Genomic DNA, 24,875 nt, shown 5'->3' with positions numbered 1-24,875 from the left:
CAGGCCCGGCCACCCCTCCCGATGTCCCCGTGCCCTTGCCACCTCCCCACCCACCCAGTGCCCCTCAGCCCGTGGGTCTGTCGGCCCGCCGCCGCCTCCCTCTCTCCACTCCCGTGGGCGCGAGGAGACGGGGGTGCCAGGGCTATGAGGCTGACCTCCGAAGAGCCGCGGCCGATTGATTCGTTCCGCCCGGAGCCCGGGCAGCGTGAATGGGGGCCTGGGCGGCGGCGGCGGCGGCGGGGATAAAGATGTTCTTCCCGCAAGGGGGAGGGGGCGCGGGGCGGGAAGCGGGGCCATTCACTCCTGGCCTGGCCCCTCGGGAAGCCGCGCCGAAGAAAGGGGGCCGGGGCCTATTCAAGCCCTACGAGCCGCCCACAATGGACCGATATACTGGGGGCCTCTCTATTAACGTCCATGAATATTGAAGAGAGCTCGGAGCGGCGGCCCGCGGCCGCGAGGGGGGCGGTGCCTGCGAGTTCAGGCTGCCGGGGCTAAGGGAGGGGGCTTGGCGCGGGCACACTCCGCGCCCGGGCCCCGCGGAAAACTACACGGTTCACCCGCGGAGAAACCCCAGAACGTGCAGTGTTTTCCCTCGCGATCTCAGCGAGGGGAGATGCCAGCGCGGGGGGCCTTGCTCCCCAATTCCAATGGGCCCTGAGACTGGGGCGCTCCCTACAGGTCCCCTTTTCCCTGGAGCGCGGTCGGGTGGGTCTGCGGCTAGAACAGAAGCACACAACTTGAGGGCTCAGAGGAGACGCTCGGGGCCGGCTCCGCTTCCGCCCGGCCCCCAGCACCTCTCCCAGGGTTTGCGGGTCCAGGGGAAAGAAGAGGGCTCCCTGGCCGCACTCCGGACCCTCGATCCTCTCATCTTCTGACCCCGAGCTAGCGTCCAGGACCCACATGCTGCACCCCCAGGACGGAGGGACCGCACAGAGCTGAGGACTTTTTCTCAGTGGGGTGTGGGCTGGGAATCCTCGGGGCTTTCAGAGGAAAGTGACCTGACCTAGAGAGACCAGGCGGGAAGAAACCTCAGTTCACAAAGTCCAACCCAAACCATTGCACACATCAGGACACTGAGGCTCAGAGAGGGGAAGGGCCGACCCAAGGATGCACAGCAGTCCTCATCCCTCCTTGGCCTCCCGGAGGCGCTGAGGTTGGTTGCGGCTCCTGGTGACTCTCTTCCCGTCCACCAAGTCTTTGTAGAAGCCGAGGTCCAGGCGCGGGTGAGGCTCCCATGCCCGGACTCCATCCGCCCTCCTCAGACGCGAACTCTGGGCCCAAGCCAGAGCCAGTGTGACTCTCCGGCGACATCTGGAAGAAAGTTGAGGTTCCGAAACCCTAACCCGCGGGCTGCCCTCGCTCTTCCGCAGCTCTGCCCTCTGCTGGCACCGGGCCCGACGGTCGCCCCTGTTGCCCAGTGCGGCTTCCCCTGGGCATCAGACTCGAGGTGACCCGGGCTCTGGGTCTGAAGGCCAGTGGTTGCTGCCTTCCTTACTCTACGCCCCGATGCGGACCCCGGGGTGCCAGGAGACCACTGGCCGGAACGGGGTATGCAGAGGCCGGGTGTCTGCGGCCGCCAGGTGTGAGGCTGGCTTAGCAAAGGCAGGAGGACCCTGCGATGGAGGGAGCACTTTGCCAAGGCGCCTGAGGACGGTACTCCTTGTAGGAAGGCCAGGCCCCCTGCCCCTCCACCCAAGTCCCCTCTCTGAGGACAAGGCCTGGGGAGTCCGATTCCTCCAGCTAACTGTGAGCCCAACGCACTGCCCTGAACGTCCAGAAAACCCAGCTCCATTATCGGAATCTGACGTTGCAGGGAGGTGGAGGTGGGGGTGGGGGTGGGGGAGGGCTGAGGAGTTCAGCAGATGGAGATGTCCCTGTGCTCCCCATCCCTTGTCTGGGGCTGAGGTGGGGATGAGGCGAACCCTGGGAGGCGGCAAAGCCCGCAGGAAGCGGTGACCTTTCCCGCTTTGGCTCCGCGCTCAGCAGCTCCCTGTCTCCGGCGAAAGACCGCGCTGGCGCTCTGGGTACCTCGGAACCTCCGCGAAGAAAGTCTACCGGTGGGACGAGGTTGAGGTGGGGTGGGGTGCGGAAGCGAGAGGGGAAGAAGGGAGAGAGGAAGAGGGAGGCCAGAAGAGAAAGGATGAGAGCAAGGAGGCAAGAAAGAAGGAGTGCAGGACGCAGCGGGCCTCCCTAGGTCGCAGCTGAGCGAAGGAGCCTGGAGGCTCGAGCCTTAAGCCGAAGGCGCACAGCGGCCTGGCCCGGGGCTGCCTGCAGATTCGGAGGGCGTTCGCTCCAGGGCACAGCCACTGCTGCCATTCACGACGGTCCGGAGATCCCTTTCGGTCCCCCTGCCTCCGTAAGGAAAGCCTTTTCCAAGCGACCCGCGGCTATCTCGGATTTCGGTCTGCCCTTCCCGACCCCGACCTAGCCCCCCTAGGACCGGGGGACGGTCGCCTACGAAGCCGTCTCAGGCCGGGCTCAGCCCCGACGGCAGCCCCGCCCCGCAGCCCTGTCCGCCCAGGGAGGAGTTTGACAGCCGGCCGCGGGCAGCGAGCGGGGCGGCTGCAGCGGCCCGTTTGAAGCGAAGAGCAGGCCTCCGCAGCGCCGTCTGCGCAGGAGTTCAGCGCGGCCTGCGCCGGGCCTGCTGGCTCCAGGGCGACTACCGCAGTCTGGGGCGTGGAGCCCGGGAGAGCGCGGGACCCGGCGGGCCGGGCGGGCCAGGGAGCGTAGGGGAGGTGAATGCCGGCCCGGCCGGGAAGGGATGCTGAGCGCAGATCCGGACTAGGATAGTGGCTGAGCGCAGGGCCCGAGGCCAGGCGTCCCCTCCGGCCTAGTCTGGTCCCTGGAGTCCGAGCGATCCTCGCTGCGCCCCCTGCCCTGCTCTGTCCCCTCCTCTCCTCGCCCCGGGCTTAGCCTCCCTCCCTGCCCGGCACTTCCCACGGGGAGAGGAGGAGGAAGAGGAGGGGGGTGGAAGGGCCGGGGAGGGGCGGGAGGACGCAGGGGGAACGTTCCGAGCGGCCCGAGCGCCCCCGCCCCTTGAGCTCTCGCGGCGAAGGCTCCTCGAGCCGGGCCGGGTACAACAAGTCTGTCCTCCGACGTCAGGAGGTCATTAATAACCAATTAGGAGGGTCACTGCGGCTCCTATAAAGGCGCTGAGATTTTGCCAAGGGGAAGACCGTCCGGGCCGGGTGTGCGAGAGGCGAGCGCGCGGCCGAGAGCCCCTCGCCACCGTTTCTCTGAAGCCACCCGCCTCCCACCCACCCCGCACCGCCCCCCTCCCCGCACCCGCCTCCGCCTCCACCTCTGGCTCTCCAGCCCTCCGCGCCGCCTCTGCCATCTCCGCAGATTTCTCCATCTCTCTCTTCATTTCTGCCTCGCTCCCCCTCGTTCACTTTCCTCCCAGCGCCCCCCTCGCCTCCCGCTCCCTCCAGCGTCCTATCCTCACCCTCCTCGTCGTCCCCCTACTCCTCTTCCTTCTCCTCCTCCATCACAGCCCTCTTCTCTCGCCCCTGTGCTCCCCACTCGCCCACCACATCCCCGCCTCGGCCCGGCCGTCCGTCCGTCCCTCCCCGGCGCCGGCGAGCCCCGGGCCGCCCATGATGGGCTCCGTGCTCCCGGCTGAGGCCCTGGTGCTCAAGACAGGGCTGAAGGCGCCGGGGCTGGCGCTGGCAGAGGTCATCACCTCCGACATCCTGCACAGCTTCCTGTACGGCCGCTGGCGCAACGTGCTGGGCGAGCAGCTCTTCGAAGACAAGAGCCACCACGCCAGCCCCAAGACAGCCTTCACCGCCGAGGTCCTGGCGCAGTCCTTCTCGGGCGGTGAGTCGCGCCGTCGAGGCCGATCGCATCCCCTCCTCCCCGCGGCCCCTGATTCCCGGGCCCACACGCGCAGGACGCGGCGGGGACACGGGGCGTCTCAGCAGCTCGCGCCAATCTGGGCGTTCCGGATGCTGCGTGTGACTCAGTTTCCCGCGAGCCGAACCAGGGAGCGAGCGGCCAAGCCCGGGCGGGGAGGGGCCGGGGGGTGGGGCACCTCCACCCCGCGCGGCTCGGTGAAGAGATCTCGGCGTCCAGGCTGCCGGGCGCGCCGCCCCCGCGCTTCCCCATCCGCCCCTCACCCCTTAGAGCCGGAGGGTTCCCGGCATTTAAAGCCTTACTAGGCGTGTAATAGCAGTTGACTCAAAAAGAAGGGGTTTTAAATTCATTTAGTTAACTTGGGCTTGACCCGCGAAAGTTCCCACTTAAACCAAGAACTTTAAAAGGCAGCGGGGGCTGGGGAGGGGGCGGAGGGCGGGCGGGAGGGAGAGAAAGCCGCGGAGAGAGCGACGGAGAGAAAGAGAGCAAGAAAAGTTTCTTTTCTTTAAGATGTCTCAAGTTCTTACTCCTCATTCATCAACCCGCAAACAATATCTTTCCCCGGCGCTGGCATCTCTGCGCGTCGCCCCCTTTTCCCCCTTTACGATTTCTGTTCCTCTCTTAATTTACCGTGCAGACTAATTCCACTTCCATTCACGCTATGTCAACCATCTAATCCCCCCTTTTTGTAAGGGGAATTCCTCGGCCCCTTTTAAACAAGTCCCCTCCGCATTGAGCTACAATTTACTGCTACAGCATTCTTCCAGGGCTAATGAATTTAGAATTAGCAATTTCTTTCGAATGGAGCCGAATGAATGCGATCACTTTAACAGCGTGACAAATTGCCGGCCGCGCCGCAATGGACACCGTTTAACCCCCCCTTTCAGCTGGCCCGCTGGCCGGGTATTTTCCCAGGTAGCTTAGAGGGGGACCTTGTAAGACACGGAGGCCGCCCCTGTGCGCCTCGCCGCTCCCACTCCGGCTGCCCGACCAGGCGGGGGGACCCTCGGAGGTTGCGGGCCGCCCCGGCTCTTGTCCGCCCAGAGAGGCGACTTCGCGGCTCGCCTCGATCCGGGCACTGCCCTTCCTGGCACCCCGGATCCCGGCGGCAGCGAGGGACCTAGGCGCGCCCGGGGTCACCCAGAGAGCGCGAGACACGGCCCGCCGTCGCCTGCGTTTCTTTTGAGCTTCCGCCGCCTCGAAACTAGATTTCGTTTCCGGGCGCTGCCAGCCCGCCCCGGGCGCGAGGCCCGCCCCCCAGCACCGCGAAGGGAGTCAGAAGCCCTGACCGCGTCCTGGGTCCTCCGACCGTGCCCTGTGCTCGGTGCCGCGACGCGCAGTGAGCGCCGAGCGACGCACGATCGGCCCAGAACGAGACAGGGCGAAAGAATCTTGGCTGGGCCGTCACCCCCTCGTGGGAGCGGGCCTCAGTTTACCCATTAGTAAAGCCACGCACTGCTGTCGGCTCAGTAGTTCTTAAACTTTGCCGGGGTGGAGGGCAGGGGAGGTTGTGGGTGCTTTGAGAATTCTTGGAGAGACTAAAAACAAAAACAGGTGCAAACAAACAAACAAAAAACTCCCCTCGAAATGAGTCCCAAAGCACCTCTCGCTTTCGGAGGGTCCCCGGGTTGCAATCAGAGGAGACTCGGGTCGCTGAGCCTCCACCCCCGGGGAAGAGCCGGGCCTCCTCTGCCTCAGGCTCTGACCCAGTCCCCATGCCTGGCGGCCACAGAGGTGCAGAAGCTGTCCAGCCTGGTGCTGCCGGCTGAGGTGATCATCGCGCAGAGCTCCATCCCCGGCGAGGGCCTCGGCATCTTCTCCAAGACGTGGATCAAGGCGGGCACCGAGATGGGCCCCTTCACCGGCCGCGTCATCGCCCCGGAGCACGTGGACATCTGCAAGAACAACAACCTCATGTGGGAGGTACGCGCGGGCTTCGGGGCGCGGGCTGCAGGCTGCGGGGCACGGGCTGCGGGGTGCTGGCTGCGGGCTGCGGGTGGGGCCCTGGCATCCGGCCGCTACTTCCGCACTCGCTGGAAGCTGCGGTCGCTTTGGGCCAGGCCTTGACGCTCCCTGAGGCCGGATCCTATGCCGCCTGATGCCTGGAGGTTCCTCCCCAAATTGCGAGGCGAAGGCGCTCTCCTCTGGCCGGCCCTAGGGATCACGTCCCTTGTTAGGTCCGCTTCATAGAGGAGGGTACGGAGACCCAGAGAGGCCATGCCCTTTGCCCAGGGTCCCACGGAGAGCTGGCAAGCCACGCCTGGGAGCCACCTCCCAGCCACCTGCATTCTTTCCCTCGCTCCAGAAGCAGCAAGGAAAGCCCCTCAAAGCCAGCCCTGGCCTTGGGGTGAGGGGTGGCTGGAAGGAAGGATGAAGGGAGCCTGTGCTCCTTGGGAGTCGGCTTCTCAACCCAAGCAGAATCATGACATTGGAAATGAACACCGATTAACTGGCACTGAGTCGGCTTTCTGAGCCCTGGGCCTGCATTCCACCAGATTATCTCAGCAGCCCTATGAGTTATTATTCCCATTTTACAGAAGGAAACTGACCTTCCATCCAGGGTCTTCTGACCCTCCTCCTCCACAACAGTGCCAGATGCCAGGGAGGGCCACCCTTGGGACAAAGCCCCTCCCAGAGCACTTCCTCTTCTTGGGGCTCTCACCTTGAGGAGGCCAGGCTGAGGCACCCTCTCCCTAATGTCATTTCCCCTCCTTCCCCCATGGCTCCTCACCATAGCCCCCACCTGGCAGACCATTAAGGAGACGAATGGGACAAATCCTGCACCTGGTCACAGGAGCAAAGGAAGAGAGCAGAGGGCCATGAGGCCTCTCCTAACCTCACCTCCTTCCACCTCTGGAGGCCTGGGCCGTGGTTCCCATCTCCACTTGTTGCTGGGTTAGGAAGTTGGGGTCCAGTTTGGTTTCTGAGTACTTTTGGCAGCTCCCACAAAGGGGGCCTAGGGCAGGCCAGGGTGACACAGTGAGCCAGCCTTCCCTTTCTAGGCTCTTCTGTGTCCCCCGCTGAGGTCCTGGCCAGTGCTCTGTGCTGCTTTGGGGAGCACCTCTGCATCCCCAGAGAACTAGCTGGAGTGGATGCCACTTTGTATGCTCAGTGATCTCTTGGAGATGCTTTTCATCTGGAGATGGGGAGGACATGGCAGCAGGAGCCTGTGGGGCCCCGGAGACTGACTCCCTGTTGGCCACTTCTAGCCAGCTGGCCTCAGGCAAGTCACTGTACTGCTCTGAGCCTCCCTTTCATCGGCTGGAAAACTAAGACAATAATAGCTGCGTCCACTTCCTGGGGCTGTTGTGAGGATGGAGAGAGAGAGTGTGTGGATGTGCCCAGCCTGGGGCCTAGCCCTGGCCACAGGCGGCACACATGACACAGCCCTGCCTCACCCGGCCCCCGATTCACCTGCGCCCAGGTGTTCAACGAGGATGGCACGGTGCGCTACTTCATCGACGCCAGCCAGGAGGACCACCGAAGCTGGATGACCTACATCAAATGCGCACGTAATGAACAGGAGCAGAACCTGGAGGTGGTCCAGATTGGCACCAGCATCTTCTACAAAGCCATTGAGGTGAGTGTGTGTACTGTTGTGTAGAAGCAGCCGGGCCGCTGTGTCCGGGGACTGAGGTGGAGAGAGGGGCGTAGATGCTGGCCCAGCTGGCCCTGCCCAGGCTGGAGGACTGAGGCCCATGCATCATTGTCTCTGGGAGCACGACCTCCAGGGCAAGCTTTCTGCTGTAGATCAGAAAGGACAGAACTTTCCACTTTATGCCACCGTGAATATCATGAGCACCTCAACTGGGGTCCCCGGATAACTGGTTGAGAAGCCGTAGAAATACAGAAAGAAAGACACCAGAAGGCAGCCCAGGGAAAGCATTTGGGTGGGAGAGAGGGCGTTGTGTCAGCAGCGTTTTGGCTGTGCGTTGCCCGTCACCAGTGACGGGTGGACCACGCACGACTCTAATCTCAGCTATCACATCCTGATCACTTGTGGCGTCAGGCTTTTCCTAGACGCTGTATGTGCGTTATTGTATTTAATCCACAAGGGAGGATTCTGTGATTACCTCCAGTTTGCTGGGTCTCCCTTGGTGACTGGCAGACTTGGGAGCTTTCATGGGCATTTGTGAGGGATGCTAACACTAATGTCTGAGCTGGGTGAAGCTTCTCAGACGAGAGAGAAAGGGAGAGATTAAATAGCATATCCCATGGTGGGTGGGAGGGGGTGTCAGAGGAGCCGGCCAGGCCCAGGGCAGGGAGAGGTTCAGGCGGGATGGGAAAAGGAGGTGTCCCCAGTGGGGAAACGCTTGGGCAGAGGCAGACAGGCTCACAGTGTTTGGGGAGATGATGATAGCACAGAGCAATCCGAGTGGTGGTAGCCGGGCGGTGGTAGCCGAAGCAGCCATGCTGTTAGGACCCTCCCTGCACGTTGTCTCTTGGCAGGACATTTGCTCAGCGTCCCGCCCAGGAGGGGGCAGGCAGCCCAGCTTCCCTGTGGCAGGTTGGTGGCGAGTGCTCTGCACGGGTGGTGGGGCTCTTCCCCCCGTAGTCCTCTGGACCTCACGCTTCTTCTTCTCTGTGGAGGGACAAGCACGGTGCCCCTTGGGGTGCAGCTAGGCTTGGCTGAGTTTGGGGGTGTTCTGAAGGAGCCCCCTGCCCCAGGCCAGAGAATGACTCTCCTTTCCTTTAGTCCGTTTTCTTCCTGTAACTCAGAGCCCCATGTCTTTCTACGGCCCCGAGGGGCACTGGACAGTTGTCCCTCAATAACCAGGCCCCTGGGAATCTTCCAGGAGTGACAACAGAATGGCCTTTGCCTGGGCCCTGGTGTGGTCCAGCCAAGGGCTGGACCTGAGGAGAACCAAGAAGGGTAAAGAAAGGTTGGGAATTCCCTGGCGGTCCAGTGGTTAGGACTCGGCGCTTCCACTGCCGGGGCCTGGGTTCAATCCCTGGTCAGGGAACTAAGATCCCGAAAGCTGTGCGACACAAAAGAAACAAAAAAGAAAGGTGAGCCGTTCTTGGACTGGGGTTCAAGTGAGGTGGGACAGTGCGAGGATAGGACTGACGGTGGCCCAGGCTGAGGACAGAGGTGTTTCTTGTGACTGTTGGCTGGGCTGCCACCCTATGGGAGCAAGGGCCTCCCGTTAGACATCCTAGGATCAGCCTCATGTGTGGCTGAACCTCACTTCTGGCAGAGAGCACCCCCCTTTACCCGCTCAACCTCACACGCGTCCTCACATTTGCACACTGCTTCCCGGCCACCCTGAAACAGATGAGATGGGGGACACACAATCATTCCATCCCTCCACGCAGACACACGCACGCTCACACACACACGTGCTTACACATAGGAGAGAGGGTAAGGATGCTGATATGATTTTGGCAAAAGGACTCCCCATGGCGTCAGTTGCGGAGGCCTGAGTCTCATCTTGCTGTTCAGGTCACACTGGCTGAGAGCTGAACAGAGTTGGGAAATATTAATAGACGTTTATACAGAAATTCAGAGTCGGAGGACAAGGTGGCTGAAGTGTATCTCCATGGAGGAATCTAAGATTATAAGATTTTTAAAAAGTCATCTACATTTGATCAGGAATTTAAGTTGAAAAAAGAGGATCGGGAAAATCTACCGTATATGATCAAGATAAGTAGATATCACCAGTTTGGCTATTCATGCTTTTACAGAGTTAGCAAGCCGAGCGCTGGAGTGAGGAATAAGGAAACACAAAATATCACCCATTTCACTTTTAGTAAGTGAAGTTAGGTACATTTTTCGTGGTGGCAGTTTTCTTAAAGCAATGTGTCAAAATGTCAGATGCCGCTTACCGGACCAACCGTGTGTCCAGGTGTGTGTGACCACCGTGCAGCAGGGCTCGGCCAGAAGAAATTTCTGGAATACGTGGGCTGTTTGTTCTGTGCGTGTGTGTGAGGGAGCCAAGAAGGGTCTGTGCCATGACCTGTTTTCTTAATCTTTCCGTCACTCAGAACCACTGTGTATATTTCATAACAGTAACCCATTACTTGCCAAAAAAAAATGAGAAGAAACATCTTCATTCAATAAGCAGAATATACTACTGCTGCTCTAAAATTTCCCACAAATACAAGTTAACAGCTGTCCAAACGGAGACGAGGGTGATGGGTCTCCAGGCCGGCCAGTCTGTGCAGAATCCCTAGGCGGGGTTTTGCATCTGGCTGGATCTACCAACATGTTATCCCAGGCTCTCCCCTCGCTATCTTCAACCACAGAAGAACTTACTGTAACCTCAGGTGCCTAATATGACATTTCTAGAAAGCGCCCAGCACATAGCAAATGGGCACTAAATGTTGAATGAATAAGTCCAGGTGATGGGGGCTGGGTTGAAAGTGGACACACGGACCCTTTTCTCCCAAGAAAACAAAACCGGCAAAGAAACCAGCTGCCCCAGGGAAGCAAGAACTTTGACCCCAAAACTCAACACAAGAAAACGATTTAGGAAGAAATTATGAAAATTTTGGATTTGGGAACCGGGAAGAAAATTCCCAGGCTTTTCCCCTCCTGAGTTTTTGGCAAATGACTGTGCCCTGAAGTGTGGGCTTTTTCTTTCAGCTGCTTTTCTTCTCATTTTAGGCAATTGAGGTTTGTTTTGGGGTTTTTTTCCCCTAGAGCCTCATAGCCCCATCTCTCTTTTTCTTGGCTCTATGAGGGCAAGCACCATTTTCCTTCTGAACTTGCTCACCGGTGGGTGCAGTTAGGCACTTTGATTATTAATAATAAGCATAATTAATGATGCTACCATCTGTGGAGCAGTTACCATGTGCCAGCACCGTGCTAAGGGTCTTAGCAACTTTGAAAAACTCGAATCCACTCAGTCTGGTGCTATCACTATCCCTGTTTTAATGACGTTGAAACTAAGGTTCAGGGAGATCTTGGGAGATTGTTGAGCTGTGATTTGAATCCAGACCTGTGTGACCCCACGGTGGAGCCCTTGGTCACCATGCCGTGGGACCTCCCTGGCCAATATCTATTTGCTGGAACTCTATTAATTGGTGTGTTGGGACATCTGTGGTACAATGGAAATTGATATTCATCCAGATGACACTGAGGTCCTTCTAGACAAGGGCTTCTGTACCACCGGGGGACGGGGAGGACATCAGACCCTCCTGGGAGCATGTTCAATACTGTGACATGAATTTGTATTGGGAAAACAAACCAAAACCCCCAAACGTTTTCAATTGATAATAAAAATTCAGAAATGGGTCAGGACAGAACTTCTGGGCCAATAGGGAAGGTGAATAGGCACCAGTTGGGAGAGTATGTAATTTGTCAACCAAGGAGTCAGGCGCTGATATTCACCCCGTGTCTTGATGATGTGGATTTTATGGTACAGGATTCATTTCTTTGGGAATTGCTTTGTTTATTGTGTATCCTGAGCCAGTCTCGGATCCCCAGAAAAGTAGATGAGCAGCTGATTCTCCTTCTCCGAGCCCCCGTGGAAAGCCCTGGCTGGGCCAGGCCAGAGTGTTGGTCATAAAGAAACAGGCCTACTGAGGAGGCCTGCACGGGACCGTGGCCATTCTTTGCACTTAGGTGATTGGCTGATGGGACCCTGGCAGCCTCTGGACAACGGTACTAAGATCTCAGGGAAGAGGCTGTGGGTCTCCCCGGCACTCCTGGTCTCCATCTCTGGGGTCATTGCATGAGGGGTGTCCAGGAGCAAGCAGATGCCACAGGTCCAGGCCAGGACCTGCTGCTGGTTTCCCAGAGCTCTGAAGGGCAGAGAGAGACTCCAGTGCCCGGCCTCTGTGCGGGTGAGGCCGCCTTCCCCAGCGCTGCTTTACAGCTGGAGGCTTCTTGCTGTCTGGGGATGTGTGTCATTCTCAATTCTAGTAGGTTCTTTTTAATAGATTTCCTCTCTTTAAAAAATATTTTTTTGTATAAACGTAATATGTGCTCATTAATTCTTAAAAAATCAGATGCATCTTGTAGAAAATGAAAGTCACTCTGCTCCATCATGCTGTTCCTCACGCACCTTAAATCAGCATTAAAAAAAAACACTGGTCTCAAAACGACAAACCCTTCTGAGGAAAGATGCGCAGAAAACCGGCCACAGTGGCTGGGTGCCCTGAGTGGGAGAGAGAGTTACTTTTCCTTACATACTCCTTTGTGTCTGTATCACTGTTTTAATTTTAAAAATGCACTAGTAAAATTAATTTTAGTACATTTGAAAAATGTGTTAGTAAATACATGACTCAGCCTATATTGAAACGGTCAATATTAAAGCTCTTATTTTAAAAATATTATTCCCAACCACCATTTTAAATAATAATATTCAGAATTTGTTCTTGGCTCCTCATTCACCATCATGATTGTTGTTGCTGTTATATCTGTTTTATATTTAATAACAATTGTTAGTCAATTCAAATGAAAAGGCCGGTGTTGACTTAGATATTTGATTCCCGGACTGCATGTCTGGGGGTGGAGATGCAGCTCGCACTGGGGACTTGCTGATCCTCTCATCCCACATCTGTGCTCCCCCCTGGGCAGATGGGCCAGGGAAGAGGTGGCACCGGAGTGGCACTGGTGTCCTGGGAGCACGTGGGCCCAGCCTGTGCTGCTTTTTATTTTTTCGCTGCGCGGCTTGTGGGATCTTAATCCCCCGACCAGCGATTGAACCCAGGCCCTCAGCAGTGAAAGCGCCGAGGCCTCACCACTGGACTGCCAGGGAAGTCCCCAGCCTGTGCTCTTGATGGTCACTGAAGGCAAAGCCGCAGGTCATCCTGGGCCACCCCTCACGCTCCGTGGGGACAACTGAAGGACCCCATGTCCCGGAGATGGCTGCCAGCTTCTCTGAGCGGTTGATGAGCTCTCGGAAAATAGTACAAACAGCTTTAAGTGCGTGGCCCCGTTGAGCCCAGACAGGCACCCCGTGAGGCTACAGAACCGTCCCTGCTTTCCAGTTGAGGAAACTGAGAACCAGTGACAGAAGGCACCTTGCCCAAAGTGGCACGCTCGGCAGGTGGGGAGCCCAAGTGGACCCCGACGTGTGTGAGCCCAGGGACTGAGCCGGAAACCTCAGCAGTACCGTGTCCTGAAGGAAGGGGCGTGTACAGACAGTTGGACAAGGGGTTGGTTGCTTTAGAAGAACCGTGATGTATAAACATCTGGTGTCGTCTGAGAATTGAAGCCAGGGGTTGGGACAATGTCAGAGGTGACATAATCAGAGTCTTAGAGTTGGGGGAGCCTCAGGGATCATACTCCCCACCCCCTTCACTTGAGGAGACAAGCTTAGAGAGACAGAGTGCTTGCCTAGGGTCACCCAGGGACCCAGTGACCGAGGGCCCACCGGCACCATCTCTCAGCAGCTTCCTTCACAGTGAATTTATCTTGAGTATTTTAGCTCCATCACCCTCTTTTCTAAGGGGTTCACAAAACTCTCTCAGCTCCACCCTTTCTCCAGCAGGGTCTCCAGCTCTGACCCCCGCTGGCCTCCTGGACAGCGGCCGTGACTATGAATGACCAGAGAGGCCTCGAGGACTCTTGCTGTGGTGCCACATTCTAACCTGCCTGCTTTCTTTGACGCACTGCCTAATTTTCCTTGGGTTCCGGGACTGCATTTGGTTTTTCCATATTTAAACCCCGTCAGTCCGAGCTGGTGTGGCACCCTCTGCCCGGCTCCTCATCACTCACTGTCCCTGAGGCTTGATGTGACACCCCATGGGCTGTAGGGTCTGTTGGGAAGGGGCACAGTGACCCCTGGCTGAGCCTTAGGAGGAGGGACGTTGCCTAGGCCCCCTGGAGCTTCACTTCTCCCACCCCCTCCTCTCTCTGCTTCCCTCTCCTTTCAGGGTCCAGCAGGGCTGGCTGTGATGCTCTGAGGCTCTTCCTGGCTCTGACCAGAGGAAGGAAGGTGTGGCGAGCAGATCGGGGGTCTGCAGGCCAGAACCAAAGGGAAGGGGCGGGGGCCTTCTCTGTGACCGTGGAGGCCAAGGAGAAGGGCCCTATTCTGGTGTGATTTCAGACAGCCCTAGATGGAGTCCTGTGTGATCTTTTGTACTTCAACTAAAAGAAGACCCACCAGAAAAACAGTCCAGCCATTGCCCGGGGGGGCGGCATCCACCTTCCTCTGGGCAGATCAGAGAGTGACCCCCAGGGTGGGTGCCACAGCTAGCTCCTCTGGGGTCCAGGCCTTGGGAGGCGATGGGCCTTCCCCTCTCTCGTTTGCTCTAGCTGGCTGGGGCCTGAAGGTTCTTTGCTTTGAGGAATAACTGGCTTCCACCAAAGGTGTGGCGGGCCCCTGGGCTGTCCCAGAGGGCGGGGTCAGCGCCACCTCAGGAACAGGCCTTCCACTGCCTCCCTGGATTGTCACTGCAAAGCCCTCCCTCCTGACCGCCGGCACCATGTCCCTGGGGCAGGTCCTCCCCTGGGAGCAGCAGAGCCCTGTCACCATTTGTGGAGTTCTCTGCCATAGACCTAGGACATGGCAAATGGATCTTGTTTAAGGCTGTGTGCTCCAGTATTTCCGGAGGTGGAGGTGTTCACTGAACTGAATGCTTCTTTTTTAGCCCCGTGCAGGGAGTCAGGCGGAGCCCTGTGATGGGGAGAGAAGGGTATGTGACGTGGCGCTGCCTCGTGGTTGCTCTGGATAAGAGATATTTCCAGAACATCATCAGGCAGGGTGTAACCGAGAACCACAGGGTGCCCCGCAGGCCACACTCCTTGGGAACGTCTGGCTCAGCCCCACAGACCTGAGGGCTGGCTGACTCTGCTTCCCCTCGGAGAGAAATGAAAAGTTTTCTAGCTTTCCTTCTTCCTTTACTTCTGCTTGTGGCAAGGTTTCCATTCCATTGCTGTCAGTTTGGGAGCTCCTGTGTGGCCAGGAGACAGCTCTGGTCCCAGCAGCAGAGCCAGGACAGAGAGAGCGAGAAGTCCAGGCAGAGGCAGGCAGAGGGGCAGAGCATCCTAAGGCCTTCCGTGTCTGTGAAGCTTGCCGGGGATAGCTTGGAGGAAAGGGACCCAAGTGTGCCTTTCTTGGGGCTGAGACTGTATCCACATCTCCATGGTGGGCACCAGGACAGCCACTCCCGGCTGTGAGGGGACCCCCCCCGGGCTGCTGCCTTCCTGATCTTTTTTTTTTTTTTTTCCTGATCTCCTTTTGCCTCCTTCCCTACAGATGATCCCTCCAGACCAGGAGCTGCTGGTGTGGTATGGAAACTCACACAACACCTTCCTGGGGATCCCTGGTGTGCCCGGGCTGGAGGAGGAGCAGAAAAAGAACAAGCATGGTAGGTAGTCCCCACGAGGCCACAATGACAAGGGGGCCATGGAAGCCCGAGAGAGAGAGTGAGTGAGTCAGTGAGTGTGTGTGTGTGTGTGTGTGTGTGTGTGTGTGTGTGTTTGGCAGGGAGGCTCCTGGCCTCTGGGGACCCTGGTTCCACGTCCAGCAGCATCAAGCACATGGGACTTACTGGTTCAAGGAGGCCAATGCCCCTGGAGCCGCTGCCATGGTCCAGGCATAGATAGAAGACAGTTCTGATTTTGGACAAGACAGACTGTCTGGGGGCAGATTGGGTGGAGGAGCAACAGGCCAGGCAGTAGGAGACTGGATTGAGTTCCAGTTCTTCTGTGCAATCTTGGGAAATGGCTCGGTGCCTCAGTTTACCCACCTGTAAAAGAAGGATGTTGGGCGAGATGATCTCTAACCTCCCTTCCAGCTCTCACAATCTACATTTCCCTGCCCTGTCCCTGGTGCTGAGCCTGGCCCAGAGTAGGTGCTCAGTATAAACCTGTTGAATGAAGGCAGAGCAGAGTGTGCCTGTGTGTGTGTTGCAGCGGGGTGGGGTGGGGCGCTGATCATCACGGTAGAGACCATTTGCTCAAGACCTATTTCCTGCCAAGTATTGCGCTAAACCTTCTACAGGTGTCATCCCACATGGGTCCTCATAAAACCCTTGTGATATTTGGTTATCCTTATTTTTAGAGGATGAATCTGAGGCTCAGGAGCTACTGTTTATCCAGCCCTTGCTCTGCAGCTAATGTTTCACAAACCATTTCTCTGACCCTTACTGCAACTTTTGGGCGTGATGCTATTATTACTTCCATTTCAGGGATGAGAAAAGTGAGGTGCAGTTCACTGGTACATAGTTGGCATTCAGTAAATATTTGTGGGATGAATAAATGAAAGGTTTTGGGAGGGAGAGGAGGAGTTATAACAGTGACTACCACTGATGGAAGGTTACTATAAACCTGGTACTTCCCCATGTCCGGCCTCAGGCAGGTAAAGTGATCAATACAGAGTAATCTTCAAAGACGTCAGTTTTTTGTGATCATCTCGTGTAGTCGTGCATAGCCCTGTGAGATCGTAGTACGTTCCCATTTTACGGATGAGGTTTCCCGAAGCTAAGTCACTAAGTCCCTGAGATCTCGCAGCATGGTCTGGAGTCCCACTCCTATTTGATCCCAGGCCAGGGCTCTTGCTGCCTCTCCCACCCCTCTGCCAGTGCCAGCAATCTGCGCAGTGGCCACCCGACGATCGGAGGCGGTTGGGCCCTGGGAGGGGCGCACGTGGGGGACGGGTACGGGGAGACCGGGCCGCGGCCGCGCGGGTTCTAACGAGGCTGCTCTCTCTCTCCCCCTCCCCGCCTGCCCCCCGGGCCCCGCCCGCGCGGCCAGAGGACTTCCACCCGGCGGACCCGGCGGCGGGCACCTCGGGCCGCATGCGCTGCGTCATCTGCCACCGCGGCTTCAACTCGCGCAGCAACCTGCGCTCGCACATGCGCATCCACACGCTGGACAAGCCCTTCGTGTGCCGCTTCTGCAACCGCCGCTTCAGCCAGTCGTCCACGCTGCGCAACCACGTGCGCCTGCACACGGGCGAGCGCCCCTACAAGTGCCAGGTGTGCCAGAGCGCCTACTCGCAGCTGGCCGGCCTGCGCGCCCACCAGAAGAGCGCGCGCCACCGGCCGCCCAGCGCCGCTCTGCAGGCCCACTCGCCCGCGCTGCCCGCGCCGCACGCGCACGCGCCCGCGCTCGCCGCCGCCGCCGCCGCCGCCGCCGCCGCCGCCGCCGCCGCGCACCACCTGCCGGCCATGGTGCTGTGAGCGCCGCGGCGCGCCCGGTCCCGCCCGCTCGCGCCTCCGCCGGCCAGCCCGCCGGGGCGCGCGGCGGGGCTGCTCTCCCTCCCGACTCGCACTCCTTGCGGCACGCGGCCGCCGGACCCGGCGCTGTAGGTGCGCCCCAGAAATGACGCCCAGGCATACACTCTTCGCCCCGTTTCGCAGATGAGGACACTGAGGGGTGACGTCCTTTTCGCGGGCCGCCCAGCTGGTGCAGCTGCTCGGCCGCCTCCTCTTCAGGGGGTCCCCATGCTCGGCCTCAACCCCGAGTCTCCCTCCTCTTGTGGAGTCGGCTGCCCAGGCTGAGAGCCCCCTGGTGGGTGCCAGGAGAGGGGACCGAAAGTCTCCGAGGGACCTCAGCGGGGAAAGGGGGCCCTCACCACCCCCACAGAGAGCTGCGTGTTGAGATGGAGCTCCCTGTCCCAGTGTGGGCAGCGGGCCCGGGCAGTACGCGCGTCTGTCTCCTCCTCCTGCCTCTGAGACTGGTATCCTGCAATGTCAGGACTCACGGACGCGACCGTGAGAGTTGGGTACTGAAGGGGTTCAGGGGCAGCCAGAAGAGGCCGGAGAGACCTGCCCTTCCCTGCCAAGCGGGCCCTTCTCTCCTTCGGGCCACCTTTCCCCGAAAGTCGGCTCCTTGGGGATGGACGAGGCACAAATGTGCCAGGTAGGCTGAGAATGAAGGCAAGACGGAAATCCACTATGGGGACCCTGGGAAAGGCCCTGCCCTTCTTTGGGCCTCCGTTTACCCTTTCCCCATCTGTAAAATGAGAGGGTTGGACCAATGCCTCCTCCGCTTCAGCTCTGACATCAAGCTTGGAAAGTGGAAGTTTCCCGCCCCTCCTCGCCACTATCCGACCCGAGGAGGCCAAGACTGGCTTCTCAGCCCGGAAAGCAACTCCGAGCTGTGCGGGATCCCGGGAGGTTCCGCCCTTGCTCTGTCCCAAGTTTCCCCAAGCTCCGGCCGTGGGCGCCCTCTGGTGTCGCCTTTCCCACCTTGCAGTCATTTACTAGAATTCCCGTAGGGCGTTTTGTAAAATAAACTATAATAATATTAATGAAAAGTACAAAATGTATAGAATTTTCAAAAACTTGTGTTCTACTTCCAGAAACTGGTCACTTTAACTTTGTAAATATTTATCTAAAATGATATTTACGAAACTGTGATATATATTATTTGATTGTATATGTACAACTGTAAATACGTTTGTACCTCTCTTGTATTCTAAAATAAAAATTACTTGGAACATTTATCACTTAGCATCTGAATGGATTGATGCTATTGTCTGCATGAAAAGGAAATATGGAAAAGGAAAAGGAAATATGGAAAAGGAAAAGGAAAAATGTCTAGAAGTTGGAGAGGCGGCAGGAAGAGTTGTTCCACTTGCTGGTTTTGAAAGTCACCCTTGTCACAGCTGGGTGTCAGCTCCCAGAGCGATGACCACAGTACAAAAAAATCAGAAATCTCCCAAGGGGCTGGGCAGATTCCTCGTGGTTTCCAGCTGACTCTCAAATATCAGTGTCTTGCTTTGTTACTGCTCCCAAATCTTTACTTACTTTTTTTTTTTTTCATTTTCATGGACAACTTGAGGAATCTAAGCAGCCAGTGTGGGTGGGCCAAGATGGACACCAAGTGCACTCCCAAAGCCTAGAATTTCCAAATGCTCTGGGCACCCATTTCCAGACCCTCCTTGAGGAAGACCAAAGAGCAAGGAGGCCATCAATGTAGGGCCGGGCCCTGGCTCTCCTCTCCAGGACCTCCTGACCAGGACGAGGTGTACAAACTGGGAAGTGTGAGTTCACACCTGTGCTCCGGCATGTACAGCTGTGAGGCTGTCACCCTTCCAACCCACTGGCATCCCTCAGGCACACCTCTCTGTGCACCCTCATCTAGCTGTACACACACACACACACACAAACACCTGAAGACACTGGAATTCACACTTGTACACACAGGCCATCCCCATTTGGAGCTTCAGGTATTCCCAAAGACTGCATACTTTGGGGGACTGGTCTTGCACCCTGGCAGATGGGGGAACAGGCAGAGATGTACACTTGATGTGTTCACTTGTAGGTCCCATCTAGGGTCTGGGGTTTCTTCCTTGGGCTAGTGGGGGATGTCACCCTTGGTACTCCCCCTCCTCCCATTACAAACCTTGCCTCTCCTTTGATTCCTCACCATGAGGATTCCGATGCCTCTGGTGGCCCCTGGCCTTACCCTTCTCTCACTGCAGTGCAGGTGTCAGACTTCAGAGAAGTCAGTGGGGCCCTTGATCAAAAATCTAAATCGCTCTCTGTAGGTAATTCTGTGAAGTTTCAGCTACAGTTCACAGGGCCGCAGCGCGGGCTCCAGAACCCACCTGGTGGCAGCAGGCGGTAATTGCAGACGAAAGTGCATGTGCTCTGCCGGCTGCTGACCTGTTTCTCCTCCAGAAGTGTGCTGGTGCTGGAGATGCTAGGATGAGCAGATAGGAATCATCATTCTGAAGAATTGCACGCCGGTGGGAGGCCTGGTACTCAAAGCCTAATCTACCTTGCTCCCATTTCCAGAAGAGGCTTCGGGCCCCTTTCCCAAGAGTGCACGCCCCCTCCTCCCCACAAAGGCATGCAAACACAGCCACAGTCATTTTGGGGTTTAGGGATTTACATGCGTGCATTCCAGGAATCCTCCCCATGAACCGATGAGCTTGGTACTCTTTTTTCTTGTTTCTCCCCCATGCTCTATTAAAGTCCATTTGAAGTATGAGAAAACTGTGGCAGAGAGGAAGTCATTTGCCCGTGTCGCTCAGCCAATGAGTGGCAGAGCAGGTTTCACCATGGCAACTGACCTTAGAAGCCATGCTCACGACCAGCAGGCCACACCACCTCCCAGTCAGCCTGCAGATTCGGCCAGAAGGGCTTGCTGCGTATCCCATAGGGATGCAGTGTAGACCAGCACTGTAAATTGTCCTTGTATATTTCAACCTTGCAAAACTCACTTATTCATTCTCGTAGCTTTTTGGGGTAGACTCCTTAGGACTTCTATGTACATGATCATGTTGTCTGTGAACAAAGGCAGTTATATTTCTTCCTTTTCAATCAAGATGCCTTTTATGCCTTTTTTTATTGCATGGTTCAGGACCTCCAGGTGTAGAGGATTCTAGACAGAGGCCACTGGTCTGTGTTTGAAACCCTGCTCGGCCATTCACTAGCTGTGTGACCTTGGGCAAGTCAATTAATGGCTCTGTGTCTCAAGTTCCTCAAATGAAAAATGGGGTGATACTTAGCTCCTGAGGATATTGTGAGGATTAAGTGGGATAATATAAATAAATGAATAAAGTACATGGCTTGGTATCTGGCACATAGTAAGTGCTCGATATATGGGAGCTGTTGTTAACATATGGATGCCTTTGGTGGTTAAGAAGGGTTGTAGCTGCTTCTACCACCTACCTCACTGGACATACCCCAGAGGGCATCTAAGGCAGCTGTCCATCTCTTCTTCTCCTGCCCTTTCCTATAGCCATAATCCTCAGATCTCTTGAAATGGAAGAACAGATATCCTAAGCTTTCAGCTTCCTTCCCACCTTGGATCTGGTCTGCTGGGATGTGTGGCCGCGAGGGGTGGGAAAGGTTATGGATGGTGGCTGGTTAGCACCCATCCTGACTGCTTCCTACAACATGGCTGCCTCAGGGAAGTCAGACTTCGTGCCTGTTGTCTCAGGGCTTCAAGGGCAGGTGTTGCAGGAGAACCAGGTAGAAGCCACATGGTCTATTCTGACCAGTCCTTGGAGTCCCGTAGAGGCACTTCTGACATGCGCTAGCTATCGAAGCAGTCACAAGCCTGCCCAGATGCAAGACGAGGAGGCACTGACTGCACTTCTTAATTGAAGACGTGGCAAAAAATCTGTGGACATGTATAAAAACTGCCACAGACATCAAGGCTATTTCTGTGTTTTCAGGAGAAGGCAATACTTTGATGAGGGTCCTTGGGCAGAAATCTTTGTGCACTTCTCTGATCAGAAATTTTCTGAAGAAAAAAAAAAAGGGAACTCCCTGGCGGTCCAGTGGTTAGGACTCGATGCTTCCACTGCCAGGGGCACGGGTTCGATCTCTGGTTGAGGAACTAGGATCCCACAAGCCGCGTGGCACGGCCAAAAAAAAAAAGCAAAAGAGAAAACTTCTGCAGTTACTTTTACCATTTCATGGAACACAAGGTGAAGCCAGTGGGTAGATCAGGATTGGGCAAGAGCTCAGGGCCAGAGGGTTCCTGCTGCCTCTGTTTTCACACTTTTCAAGATTTCCCTGTTGTTTACTTTCATTTGAAGTTCATCTGTCCCTCTCAACCCACTCCCCAGTGTCAATAGTTCCGTTCCTTCAAGGCTCACTCATACGCCGCTGTTGTCAGGAGGCCTTTTCTGTCCTCCCCTCACCCCCACCCCCCACCCCATCCCTGAGCTCCTGACCGAGCACCTTGATGCCTGGGGCAGAAAATCCTCCAGAAATGCTTGCCGAATAAGTTTATTCATTCGTTCCACAAGTATTTATTGAGTGCTGTTCTAAGGGTACCCGGGATTTGTTTTAATCAAGTATGGTAAGACATGCAAACATGGAAATGACTGTCCTGAAGGGAGAAGTTCATCATACTTAAGATCGCCTAGAAACAGGAGGCACGGCACACGGCGCAGAGCCACATGGGGAAGCACATGGGGGGCCGATCAGAAGGCAGCGGGAATGAGGAGAAAATGTGGGAAAGAGCCTTTGCTAGGGTTTCCAAAAGGAAGGACCAGGGGAAGCAGGGGAAGCAGGTTTAGGATTGGCTGGTTTGAATAATTTCAGTAGGCTCTGAGGCACAGGGCCTGTCCCTAGTTGTCTGGTACGGGGCCCTGGGGGGATTAGGGCAGGCGCATAGGGGCCCAGAGTCTGAGAGCCCCGTAGAAGAGGTGGTAGGGGGCATGGGCTCTGGATTGATTGGTTTGCATTCAAAAGGCACACTCCTGGGCCAGTTGTTTACCATTTCTAGGAATCGGCTAACCCTGGAAGGGGCAGTCCTTCCAGGCTCTGGGAGGCCCCAAAATGTCCAAACATCAGACTACAATCGAAGATATGGTTAATAAAAGGGCCTACTCTGTACCCAGACAGTGCTAGGGACTGGGCAGTGAACAAAAAGTCTGGGCATTTGCAGGGCTTATACCCTGTGGGGAAGATACATGGTGAGTAAATATTTTGTAAATATATGTCATTTTTTCGACAAATGTTTTATGGTTGCCCTCTAGGTACCAGATGAACAAAATAGATAAAGGCCCTATTCTCAGAGTATTCCTGTTCTAGTGGAGGAAGACTGCAATAAACAAACAAACAAACAAAAAAAGAAAATTCAGTGACAAGAAATAAAACAGGATCAAGTGGTAAAAGAGGGACTGAGGATTATTCCAGATAAGGTAGTCAGGGAAGGCCTCTCTGAGGAGGTGATATTTGAGCTGAGATCTAAGTGAGGAAGAGCAGCCAGCTACACAAAGACCTGGAGAAGAGCATTCTATGCAGAGAGCACCAAAAGCACGCAGATCCTGTGGCCAGCGCCTCTGGCTGCAGCGTCTGTAGTGAGTAATAGAGCAGGTTAGGTCAGAGATGGGCAGAGCCAGGCAAATGCGAGTTTGGATTTCATTCTTGTGTACAGGGAAGCTGCCAGAAGTGTTCTAAGCAAGGAAGTGGTTTAATCTGATCTGTTTTTATTTATTTATTTATTTTTGAATATCCTAAAAGACTTATTTATTAATTTTTATTCTTTTCCATTATGGTTTATTACAGGATATTGAATGTAGTTCCCTGTGCTATACAGTGGGACCTTGTTGTTTATCCATTCTATATATAATAGTTTGCATCTGCTAATCCCCAACTCTCAATCCATCCTTCTCCTACTCTCCCTCCCCCTTGGCAACCACAAGTCTGTTCTCTATGTCTGTGAGTTTGTTTCTGTTTCGTAGATAAGTTCAGCTCCCTCTGGCTGCTGTATGGAAATTGGGTGGTAGGAGGGGCAAACACAGAATTAGGGAGCTGAGTTAGGTGGTGATGCCCAGGTGAGAGATGACATTGATCGGCTTGGGGAGATGGCCCTGGAGATGCACAGATGGGGAGGTAGAAGGATATGGGAAGAAGTGGTGAATGTTAGACCTGATCAGCAATTAAAATCACACTGGGAGTTAAGACACACCCTCACAGACTTCTGGACCCCACTATACAGAGCCCCAGTGCCTAAATCTGGGCTCAGGAATCTGTATTTCTAACAAGCCTCTTAAGGATGTGCACTCAGTGGCCCCAAACGTCCATCAAGGATAGCAATGCCTACGTCCAAGATGGGCTGAGTATAAGGAATTCATAACGTAATGTTTGTAAAGCATTCAGCAAAGGACCAGTCCCTCAGGACGTGCGGGCTCTAGGGTAAAGCAGGTGCAGTCTGAAGGAACATGGCCCTGCTACCAACTGCTGTATGAATTCTAGCCCTTTTTGGGCCTCGGTTTCCTCCTCTTTAAAAAGGTACCTACAATGGACTGAATGTTTATGTCTCCCCCCAAGTTCATATATTGAAATCCTAACCCCAAGGTGATGGTAGTAGGAAGTGGGACCTTTGGGAGGTGATTAGGTCATGAGGGTGGAGCCTCCATGAATTGGATTAGTGCCTTATAAAAGAGAACCCAGAGAGTCCCCAGCCCCTCCCACCATGTGGGGACACAGGGAGAAGACAGCTATCTGAACAAGGAAATGAGCTCTCACCAGACACTGAATCCGCCACTACACTAAGACAGATCCATAATCCCAACGTTGTGACAAGCTCCCTAAACGTAAGTGCTGTGAGAATGGGAGGGGTTAACATTATGTCCATCCCTCCTTGAAACTGAATGATGTCAAGACTATACCCCAGCCTTGGTCTAGGGGCACTCCCAGGCCTAGCTGCCTAGCGGACTGAGCTATGCTGGTTCAAAGGACAACACCGCCCTCTTCTGGCTGAGGCCAGACTCCACATATGGACCCTTCTCATGCTTTCTTGGCTCTAGCCCCTTCCTTCAAGCAAGGAGGAGGGCAAGCGTCTGGCCTGTCCACTTACCGATGACCTGTGGGGCATTAGAATTTATATCATTGACTGTCTCACAGGGTTGGCTTTCTTGACAAGTGTAGTTGTGAGCCGTGCTTAGGTGAAAGAAATGCTCTCCTTTTGGAGATTTATCAATCTCCAGACAATTTCTGGCTCAATTCACTGTATGAGTAAATACAAGTGAAGATCTTCGTATTATGCGTGCATTTGTCCTCCCTGCCAAATACACCCTTCTGGAAATGCTCCTGGCCCAGTGCCCCTAGACCAAGGCTGGGGTATAGTCTTGACATCATTCAGTTTCAAGGAGGGATAGACATAACGTTAACCCCTCCCGTTCTCACAGCACTTACATTTAGGGAGCTTGTCACAACGTTGGGATTATGGATCTGTCCTAGCGTAGTGGCAGATTCAGTGTCTGGTGAGAGCTCACTTCCTGGTTCAGATAGCTGTCTTCTCCCTGTTGGACCTTCAGGAGGTCTGTTGGACCTTCAGGAGGCAGCAGACCTGATTTACTGGGCTCAGTGTGTGGTGCTGACACAAGTTATTTCATTGAATCCTCTTTAGAGTCTCTATGCATGAAGAATTATCATCTCCAATTCCCTGAGGTTGAAACTCAGTCTGTTGTGGATGCTATAAACCATGCAGGGGAAAGGTGAGGGAGAGGGTAGCGGGAAGCAGGGAGAGAAACGAGGGAAATGCTCCTGGCCCAGAGATAAAGCCACACATCCATCTATCTGTTCATCACGGAACCCTTAGAACAGCTCCTGGCTCAATTCACTGCATGAGTAAATACAAGCGAAGATCTTCGTATTATGTGTGCATTTGTCCTCCCTGCCAAATACACCCTTCTGGCAAGGTTTGA

At 55.6% G+C, this 24,875-nt stretch overlaps 1 protein-coding gene across 1 annotated transcript; it reads left to right on the top strand.

Moving 5' to 3' along the window:
* Positions 1 to 3,596: 3,596 nt before the first annotated feature.
* PRDM12 (PR/SET domain 12) lies at positions 3,597 to 16,932 on the top strand. Its single transcript, XM_061200922.1, has 5 exons — positions 3,597 to 3,819; positions 5,588 to 5,778; positions 7,280 to 7,435; positions 15,006 to 15,117; positions 16,505 to 16,932. Exons 1-5 carry the CDS (start codon positions 3,597 to 3,599, stop codon positions 16,930 to 16,932), a joined length of 1,110 nt encoding a protein of 369 aa, XP_061056905.1.
* Positions 16,933 to 24,875: the final 7,943 nt, after the last annotated feature.

This window comes from Eubalaena glacialis, chromosome 9 (genome assembly GCF_028564815.1).
Source record: "Eubalaena glacialis isolate mEubGla1 chromosome 9, mEubGla1.1.hap2.+ XY, whole genome shotgun sequence".
NCBI classification, from domain to species: Eukaryota; Metazoa; Chordata; class Mammalia; order Artiodactyla; family Balaenidae; genus Eubalaena; species Eubalaena glacialis.
Note: the sequence above shows the minus strand (reverse complement) of the source record. Positions and strands in the feature narration are given on the sequence as shown.

What these genes read in the sequence shown, in the direction of transcription:
- PRDM12 (XM_061200922.1), top strand. Translation starts at nt 3,597, where the DNA reads ATGATGGGCTCCGTGCTCCCGGCTGAGGCCCTGGTGCTCAAGACAGGG. An exon ending in GGCGCAGTCCTTCTCGGGCG is followed by an intron (nt 3,820 to 5,587) that starts GTGAGTCGCGCC and finishes TGGCGGCCACAG; the next exon opens with AGGTGCAGAAGCTGTCCAGC. An exon ending in GCAGAAAAAGAACAAGCATG is followed by an intron (nt 15,118 to 16,504) that starts GTAGGTAGTCCC and finishes CCGCGCGGCCAG; the next exon opens with AGGACTTCCACCCGGCGGAC.